This window comes from Cupressus sempervirens, chromosome 4 (genome assembly GCF_028749045.1).
Source record: "Cupressus sempervirens isolate cs-2001-9-10 chromosome 4, ASM2874904v1, whole genome shotgun sequence".
In the NCBI taxonomy this organism is placed as follows: Eukaryota; Viridiplantae; Streptophyta; class Pinopsida; order Cupressales; family Cupressaceae; genus Cupressus; species Cupressus sempervirens.
The window spans coordinates 433,283,995-433,294,073 of record NC_143121.1 but is presented as its reverse complement, the minus strand read 5'-3'; the positions used below and the strand labels follow the sequence as shown (position 1 = coordinate 433,294,073).

Below are 10,079 nucleotides of genomic sequence, written 5' to 3'. Positions count from 1 at the left end.
GACCTCTTTTGACCCATTAGATCCATTATATGTGTGTCAAGGGGTTTGAGAACCCCTTAAGACACACATTATGTGATCAAATGGGTCAAAAGTTGTGATAGGGTACCCTAAGACACCTTTTGACCTATTCAATCATATTATGTGTGCTAAGGGATCCTCAAAACTCTTACGAAGCACATTTTGTGATCCAATGGGTCAAAAGGGGTCCTAAGGTGCCATATGTCACCATTTAACCAATTCAAACCATTATATGTATGCTAAAGGGTCCTTAGACCACTTAACACATATTATGTGACCGAATGGGTCAAAAGGAGTTATATGGTATGCTATGACCTAATCAAACCATTATATGTGTGCTAAGGGGTCTACAAGCCCCTTTCGAAAACATTATGCAATAAAGTGGGTCAAAAGAGGTTACAGGGTTTCTTATGACCTCTTTTGACCCACTAGATCCATTATATGTGTGCTAAGGAGCTTGAGGACCCCTTAAGACATACATTGTATGACTGAATGTGTAAAAAGATGTCATGGGGTACCCTATGGCCGCTTTTAACCCTTTCAAACCATTATGTATCCTAGTGGGTTTCTAGGCCCCTTAAGACACATATTATGTGATCAAATGTGTTAAAAGGGGTCATAGGGTACCCTATGACCCCTTTTAAGTCATTTTCTCATATTATGTGTGCTAAGGGGTCCTCTAAGGCACACATTTGCAATCAAATGGGTCAAAAGGGGTCATAGGATACCATATAATCCATTTTGATACATTCAAACCATTATACATATGTGCAAAGGGCTCCTTACACCTCTTAAAATACACATTATGAGATCAAAAGGGGTTATATGGTACTCTATTTCACATTTTACCCATTGGATCATGTGTGGTAGGAGGTCTAAGGACCCCTTAAGACACACATTATGCAATCCAATGGTTCAAAAGGGATCATAGGATAATCTATAACCCCTTTTGACCCATTCAAACTATTATATATGTGCTAAGGGGTCCTTAGACCCCTATAAGACACATTACTTGAAAATTTAGAATTTTTTTACATAGAAATATATTATGTTGGAAATTCATAAAGTGTGCTACCGTTATTTTAAAAATTCTTCAAGCCTATGGTTCATGCTAACCGAACCATAGTGTGATCATGTAATACTACGATCGTGTTATGCTTCAGATTGGAAAAGAAAAGAAAGTGACATCTTTTTGGCAATACAACTTTGTGCACTTACCCAATAACTAGCATTTCCTATTTTAAAATATTTACTCAAATCACTAATTATTAAGGAAAGCATCATGAATGAAATGTACCATTAGAATGAATAGTACACACATATGACTATAATTGCAAGAATATCTTAAGATGTGGAATACGTTAATTTATGTGTACTCCCATGTTGTAGTGTATTTTTTTTTACTTTGCAACCTTCTTTAATGGATCTCATAATCATACATTGTAACCTTATTTTTCCCTATGGACAATTAGGTTGTGAAGCTATATAATGACGTCTTTAAATTCTCTCTTTGCCACTATATTACCACTCTAAGTTTGTGTTGTCATTATGTTTTTCAGTTTTGGATCTAGGCATCGAGAAAATATTTGGCATTCCATGTTCATGTTTGGAGGAAAAATGTCAATGTTTATTCATCTTAGACATTAATGAGATAAGACAAGTAGTAATGTGCATCATATAGAATAATGTTGCATGTTTACATATGCATGATGGTGCTATCTAAAAACTTTTATTCTCTTCTCACTTGCAAGGTACATGCCTTTAGGAGTTGGACTTCAATGCTAGAATTTGAATAGTTGTGCCACATAATTGGGTATAGGTTTATGAAAGTGTTCCCTTGTATTAAGATGGATTCTATATCTAGAAGGCTTTGCATTACTTTAAATTTTAACAAGGAATTAAATGAAGATAAAATGTCAATGTCCTAAGAAATCTTCAAGCCTTGTGTGTCTCATGATGACTATGTTTCCATAAGTATCTTCATTGGTAAGAGTGAAGACCTCAAGTCACTGTAGATGAATAACTCTTGTTGTGTGATTTCTTCTTTGGTTTAGCTTTGTTTGTTTCCAAATTTAAGTATACAATCTAATTGGAGTTAAGACTTATGGGTCTCCCTACTATATCTCCCCATCTATCTTCTATCTTCTAAGTCAAATGACTCTCTCTACAATCTTCTATTTTTTTTGGTCTTCTTCCTTCTAGTACGATTCTCACTTCTCTATTCTACATCTAGTGTGTAGTTTGGTTGGAAGAGCTCCAATTTTGGCTCTCTATAATATTTCTTTAGTTTGCACATTGGTTTTTTTCTTTATATTTATAAGTAATATATTTTCTTTCTATCATTATATTACATGTGTACTATTTTTTATTCTAAATAAAATAATGCCAAAAAGAAATGTTTGTTAAAAAGTGTTATGATAAATATTTATTCAATATTAGCACATCCATTGTATTGTGTATTTAGCTAAGTACCCATTTGGATGAGAAGCCAAGTACTAACGTGCAACATGTTCTTCATTTAAGCTTGGTCATGGCTAGATTCCTATTAACATACATTTTGCTTCTATTTGCAACACTCTCCATGCATTAATCATTTGCTCATCATTATTTCCCCTTTATTCATTCTTACTTTTATATATGTTTCCCTATGTCAAAGTTATTATTTAACCCTAAGTTCACTTTTTATTAAAAAACAAAGAGAATTTTGTATTACATATATGTTCATAAAATATGTCTTCTTAACATAACTATTACACTTGTTAACATAGAAAGTTATAGAAATGATTTTTATCATTTATCATTATAAATATTTAATATTATCATCTCAATTTTTAAGATTGACAAATAACATTTAAGTAGGCATCTAAATGTTTTATTTTTACTCAAATATACCTCCAAAGATAAATAAGTGTTGTAATATAAATTTGAAATCTATATAAGATATAAATTTCCTTGATTATTATGTATATGTAATGATTATATAAATGAAATAATACATTATCTTCCTGAAAATTGAAATTTGCAAACATTCAAGTTATAAATTTTTCATCCATTATAGGTTTTGGGTCTGTTACAATTTTTTCAAAAGACTAATAAATTAAATTAAGTTATGTAATTTTATTGATGTGATATTCTAGAAATTCAAGATCGTTGTGTTATAGATTCATGTTTTCGAAAAAGATGTGTTCAAATATTTTAATTGACTATTATTTAATAAATAATCTACACCAAACAAATTTAAAGATTACTATATAAGTACGAGATACTTTTCAAAAGTCAAATTGTCATGTTGCTATCAATATTCAACTATGTAGTTTTTTGAGTCAAACTCTTGAATCTTGATAGCAATATTACATTTTGACTTAGCGTGAAAAATATCTCATATTTATTAATCGATGAAATTAAGCATTTTCTAATGAAATCTTCATAAGGCACAATACTTTCTAAAAGTTTTGCAAATGAGTTTGCAAGCATAATGAGTTTAACTATGGAGGAAACTTTGTACTTCGGTGAGTTCGAGATCAAGTAGTAGTAGGATGGACGACCTCTAGAGAGGTCTTGGTGCTTTACCTCTATGAACATCACCTAGATGATAAGTACTAAGGCCCCGTGTGGTTGCTGGAAGATGACAGCCAGAATCGGGTTTTGGAGCTAAAAACATGAATTTGGTTGCTTAAACTTATAACCCGATTTTCACTTTCGTCTTTCATTTTTTTGACCAAAATTGGATGATCTATCTTCCAACAAAAAGGTGGAATTCGAAATTAAAACTTGGTTTTAGATTTTACTGGTCCACAATTTTTTTTGGGGTTTCTTGCTGGGCGAGTTTCTCTTTGGCGACGGCTGTGGCTCTGGGTTGGGTTTCTCTGCAATATTTTTGGCCGACTCTGTCATCTCTTATTGGTAGGAAGAAACTAAAGAATATTCAAGAAAATATGAAGAATATCACTTCAACAAAATGTAAAATGGCGCAGAAAGGAAGAGAAACATGAATCGTTAATGGAAAATAGAGAGACTGCTTAATTCCATCTATCTCCCTTATTCCTTCACATTCTATTCTATAAATTGCAAGGGGATGATTTGAGGAAGCAGACGCTGAAAATCGAATCAAAATTGTATCTAAAATTTGCGCAACTCGGCTTTGTAAAGGATAACAGTAATGGATTCTGAATGCCAACAACAACTATACAGACCAGTTGAGACAGAGGATCGGCCCGAAGAAAAAAATACAGCTGAAATTTTACAGCCTGCAAGTGAAATTTTAATGGAGAGCAAGGATTATTCCTCAGCATCAACTTCAAATCCCTTCGGCTAAGCAAGGCTCTTTTTTTTTGTCATTCTTGAGACATTTTTACAGTTAAATTGTTCTAATTACAAGTATTATCTTGTTCTGATAAGAATATGACCCTAAATTGCATTTCAGACTTCTTGTTGGTTTTGATGTTCTTTGCATTATTCCTGGTCCACGATTGTGGGGTTTTTTAGTTTTGGATGATGGGCAGCTTTGAAAATTATTCGAATTCCAATTTATAAATTGACAACCAAACACAGAATATGAATTTAACAAAACGTAACATAAATTGAACACACAACAAAAATTGTCCAAAACAACAATCAATCACAACAAAGATTGAATCCTCTAAAATAACCACGAAATCCAACACAAATCAACAACACAACATAGATTATCTAAAACAACCACCAAACCCCACCTAAATGATTCAAAACGGAGACCCAAGATTAAATCAGCTTTATCCACCCAAAACCAATTGCAGAAATGGGGAACTGAGGCCGCCAAATTTAGGGTGGAGGTGGGCAAATGGGCCATGAGTTAGGGTTGTGTAGGGTACAATGAGGGGCAAGGTAATAATAAGTAACCGTATTAAATCCAAGGCGGTAATGATATGTGGCAGAACAAGTTGGATATGTGTAGAGGGTGAAGTGGAGTGATAGGCCTTTGTACCATCTCCTCCATAACTTCCCTCAAACAAAGAAATACCATTCCCAACCCTATCGCCATCATTTAATAATGACCCTAGACAGAAGAAGTCGCTTAATTAGTGGCCTTAATCAGCACCCTACATAATTACGCTTAGCACGCCCCCTCGATGAGTAATTACAGCAGTAGGGGGAAGGTAAAATGGGACACCAGTAGAGCAGGACTGCGCAGCCACAGCCGCCATTGTAGAGTTGCATGTAATCATTATAAAAGGGGGCGTTTTCGTTTTCGTTTGGGAGATGCAGTACAATAATCATGCACATTGACGGCACGTTCCTGTTCCATAAGCGATCATCCATGCCAATGCAATGTCCACCTTCAACACCCCATTTCTCTTTTCCATTACGGATTTCCATTTCCACTGCATTAATCCGGAGGAGCTTTATCTTTACCACTGTGTCATGACACGTGAGCGGCAGTGCTCTTAATGGGGACCGTGAAGATCAAGAACAACAAGAGCAAGAGCAACGAATTCAAAACATGCATAAGTGAGATTTTGTGGGTACTCGTACTCAGTAAGTAGCTTCGCCATTTCTGTACCTTCAATCCCCTCGGCATAACCCATTATAAATGTGCCGAGTTTGAGTAGAGGCTGAGGAAAGAGGAGTTTGGTTTGTTTGTTTGTTTAGCTTGGGATTTTGGCGATTTGGGAATTGTGGGAGTCGACCTCGTGACGTGATGGCGTCGAAGTGGGTGAGGATTAGAGAATTCGAGGGTGTTAGAGATGTGAAACAAGTCGAGGAGTTGGAGAAGAGGTGTGAAGTTATATTCATCTTTCGTGTCAATCAAACGGTCTAATTATCTTCCCAAAATGTAAAATCAGGGTTTCGAAAACCTGGTTATAAGATAATAAGGTTTTGAGCCAAATTCCTCTTCCCCAACCAAATGGGACCTAAGTGTTTCATTCATTCTATGAAAGTTAGATTCATGTGAATCACTACTCATAAAACATGGATCAATGAGTTTGAATTAAAAAAATTAATTGTAACAGCAATATCACATGTCATTAAATGATCTTTCAATAATACTACAAGAGTTCAACAATACTACAAGAGTCCCTAGAAGAATCTATGCTAGTTCAAATGAGAAAAAAAGTTGATAGTAAGCTTTTCCCTATTATTATCAGTTTCTCCATTTACATTTGCAACCCTATTTAGAATATTCTTAAAAAACAAAAAGTCTAACAGATCTATTAATACACTAAATTCCTTCTATTAATACACTAAATTTCTTGCTTTGATTATGATTGAGTAAAACCACACTAGTTTTTCAAGATTGATGACGCTTTTTCTTTCTATTATGTTAAGTTTCGAGCTTAAATTTTGTCATTTCCTCAAATACAAGAAAAGTATCAATCTTTTTCCTGATTGGCCATATTGATTTATCATCTAGCATTTGCAGTTTCAAGGATCAAAGAGTATGGCTTTCAAACACATCTGCTATGACAGAGAACAAACTTCATATTGTAAAAACGGTGCTTAGTCTGCAATAAGTATACCGTCCAAAATTCTACTCAGGGGTGAGTGCAGAAGGATTATTACCTTACATTATAATAAGAATGCAGAAGGATTATTACATTACATTCTGAAAAATAAATAGGTTAGCCAAAGGTCTAGACCAAAATGTAAGATCCTAATGACAAGGATACAGTCATCTCAACTATTGACGAAGTAAAACCTACTTGAGTTCTAGTCAACTCCACTAACTAGCCTTAGTATCACCCTCATCTTAACCAAATTACCAATTTTGAGATTGAGTTAGCTCAAGACTCATGACCATGTTTGCTTCCCATATATGGTAATACTTCCCCTCCCTCTTCTGAAGATGATCCTCTCTTGGCACGACTTAATCAGTATATTGATTATAAAACATGTCATATAAATCAAATTACAACTCTAAATTATGAATATAATATGGTATGGTTCCTCTTATACAATCTAAACCATTGTTAAATTCAAGAAGTATAACGTCTAGGACATCAAATAATAATAATATAACCACTGTTTCATAAAAACAAGAAATATAACATCTAGGACATCAATAATAACATAATCTAACATTTACTCATTGATCTTTATGCAATCTGAGTACTATTTTCAATTCAAAAAGTTGTTTTAATTAATTCTAATTAAAAACTCCTCCTTTTGGTCAAATCACGACCATGCACATTAAATAAGGAGGGTGTCCGGCAGTTCATCTAAGCTGAATGAAAATCCGATGTGCCACATGTTGTACTTTCAGTTCATGATAACCTGCATGCCCACAATTTGCTCATTAAAATCTATGTAAGATAAAGAAAAATAAGGAAGACGAAACCAAGCACGTCAATTACGTGAGGCTGAGGTTAATTTGAGGGAGATGATGTTGAGTTGCATAATCTGCTTCTAGCACAACATTGTCTTGGGCTTTGTGGCCTCCAGAAATCTGTGTCATGCTCATAATGTCAGTGTGGTCAGAAAACAGAAACAAAAATGATGATGACAAGGGCAGTCTCTTACCTTTTTGCAAAGATTAGCATTTTCTATCTTCAATGATCGTGCCTGGGTGACAATGAAATTATCAGCAATTACCAAACAACTAGTGTACAAGTGTAATCGTGCAATGAATTCATAGTAGTTCACTTCAACAATGAAATTATCAGCCATATTTAGGCCAAAATCATATAATGTTAAAATGGTATTGCTTAATCTAAAGCTCTTTATAATTTATTTTTTAAAGAAATAGATTGTTATAAATTAGGGTTTTGTTGTATTAAAAGATTAATTTATTAATGTTTGATACAATCAATAGATTTATAGAATATAGTTGGTCATTAATTCATGTTACAAATTCTGAATGGGAACGTTGACAAACATGTCACGAAGTTCCGATATTGTTACAAACTAGCATTGTGTTGCATCAAAAGATCGATCTGTCAATGCCTGATACAATTATTAGACTTATAGAACACAAGAAATAGTTAAACCATATCCCAAAAAACATTAGTTGCAAAGGAGCCTCTCCCTTTAATGCCCTGACCAAGAAGGTGTAAGGTGATGAACAAAGGAAATTGTAAGTTTAAAACATGGTTGGTGTAAAAAGGCAAGTAGATTTATTTTCTATTTAAATGGGAAACATCATCCGATTCATTGTATTACAGGGGTTCAACTGAGGACCAATCTAATAGGTAACAATGTATATACTGTTATCATCAGAGTACATTAAAATTATAAATATTTTTAGTGGGCATTACAACATAAGGTTAAAGATAATGAACAAAGGAACCTACAACTTAAATCACTCATTGCCGATTGGAAAAGAAAAAGAGGATACATCTATCATCTATGTATTGTTAACTATAGACTGCTTTCATCACAATCCATTCAAATCACACAGATTTTTACAGGACATTACAGAAGAAATTAGTTTTGGAAATAGAAGACAAAAATGGTGTGCAGCTCCAGATAGATGGAGAAAATAGTTATTGGTAGCAGCTCTAAGCTGAAAGAAAAAGCAGTTGTAATCATATTATAATGAGAAAATGAATGTTTTGTATTTCCTTCATATTGGTATCAGAGTCATAAGTTGGGTGTCTTGTGCATTAGTGTTTTGAATATTTTGTTGTAGACATGGCTGGAGAAGATAGTAAGAGTTGGGAGCAGTAACTATCATTCAATGGATTCATTTAATGCATAGAACCTAAGTCATGTTTTTTATTCTTTCTAAATTTTAATATAATATTGTTATTTAATATAATATTATTATATTTTAAAATAATTTTGAGTTAATTTAGTTTAAATATTTAGTACTGTAAAATTATTTAGACAATTTTGTAGATATATTATTTATATATAGAAATAAATTAATTTATATAAGACAAATTTATTGTCAAATTGTTTTTGAGTTTTTATCCTTGCCAAATTTTATAGAATTTTATGATAGACAAATTCAAAGTCCAATTCCAATTTGAACATTGTGATATAGGACAAAACTATAACGTATGGATAAAGAAGATGAAGAGAAAAGATTTTTAAAAAAAGGTTTGATAAGAGTAGCCTTAAGAAAGAGTTTTCTAGAATAGGAAAACTAAATATGCAAAGGAGGCAAGAAGTGTTGAGATTGTTGATTTGGTGGTCAACACCTCTTTAAAGATTCGTGTCATGTATCGGCTTAAAATCTAGCATTTGTATTGGGCATTAATAGGTCAAACTTTTGGTACAATCACAAATGTTTCTAACAAGAAGCTCATACTCCATTTCCGAAGCCAAGTAGAGTAGTAAAATCAGAAGCCAAAGGTATGATAAAAGTAATGCAAAGTGTTATTATTGTCATCATGATATGGTTATTATGTAAGCAAGTGTTTGAAAAAGAAACGTGACCAGTGAAAGCAAATTGCAAATATGGTTGATGAAAGGAGGGCTTCCACACTATGCAGCATTAATGAGAAGTGCAGCATGTAGTGTGGTATTTTGACAACAGATGTAGTGCCAATATGAGTATTTATGAAAGCATATTTTCTTTTAATAAGGAGAATAATAAAATAGTTTCAATTATGGGCAAATGGTCTATTATGATCCATACCAACCGTGGTGAGGAGTTAGAGAATGTCTATCTTTGTTAGGCATCAAAAAACAACGTAATGAAGTTGGATATCTAGTCCAAAGAGATCAAATGTTGTTGATGGAGAATGAAACCATATTGTATAATATCTGATGAGAATGAGATCATAAATATTGTTGCAACAATGACAATGACAAAGAATCAAATATTTTCATTAAGGATGCATACATGTTTATCAGCCCAATTTGTAGTTGTAGCTCCCTCCCATGAGAAATGTAAAGTAGCACAACAATAATTAGTTTTTAAGGTAGTCATTCAAGAGTATACCCTTTTAGACTTTGGCTCAAGAAGGATGTGGTTAGAGGTTTACATTGTACTATGTGTTGAAAAAAATTCTTAATGGGCTAAAGTGTTGAGAATTGTCTCAACCTTGCAAGCTTTTTCCAAAAAATTGTAGAAAATTCTAGAATTTGTTTGTGGTAGTTTTTCACATGTTTATGATTTGGAAAAAAAGTGTATGAGT

General features: G+C 33.2%; 1 protein-coding gene across 1 annotated transcript in view; it reads right to left on the bottom strand.

The window, feature by feature from the left end:
* Positions 1-7,000: 7,000 nt before the first annotated feature.
* LOC149561870 (MADS-box protein GGM13-like) overlaps positions 7,001-10,079 on the bottom strand; it is a 133,913-nt gene continuing 130,834 nt past the window's right edge. Inside the window, exons 6-8 of the mRNA XM_089825400.1 lie at positions 7,516-7,557; positions 7,350-7,441; positions 7,001-7,269 (exon numbers count right to left, since the gene is read on the bottom strand). Of these exons, the coding sequence (XP_089681526.1) occupies positions 7,260-7,269; positions 7,350-7,441; positions 7,516-7,557 (144 nt within the window). The 3' untranslated portion in view covers positions 7,001-7,259. The remainder of the gene's footprint in view (positions 7,270-7,349; positions 7,442-7,515; positions 7,558-10,079) is intronic.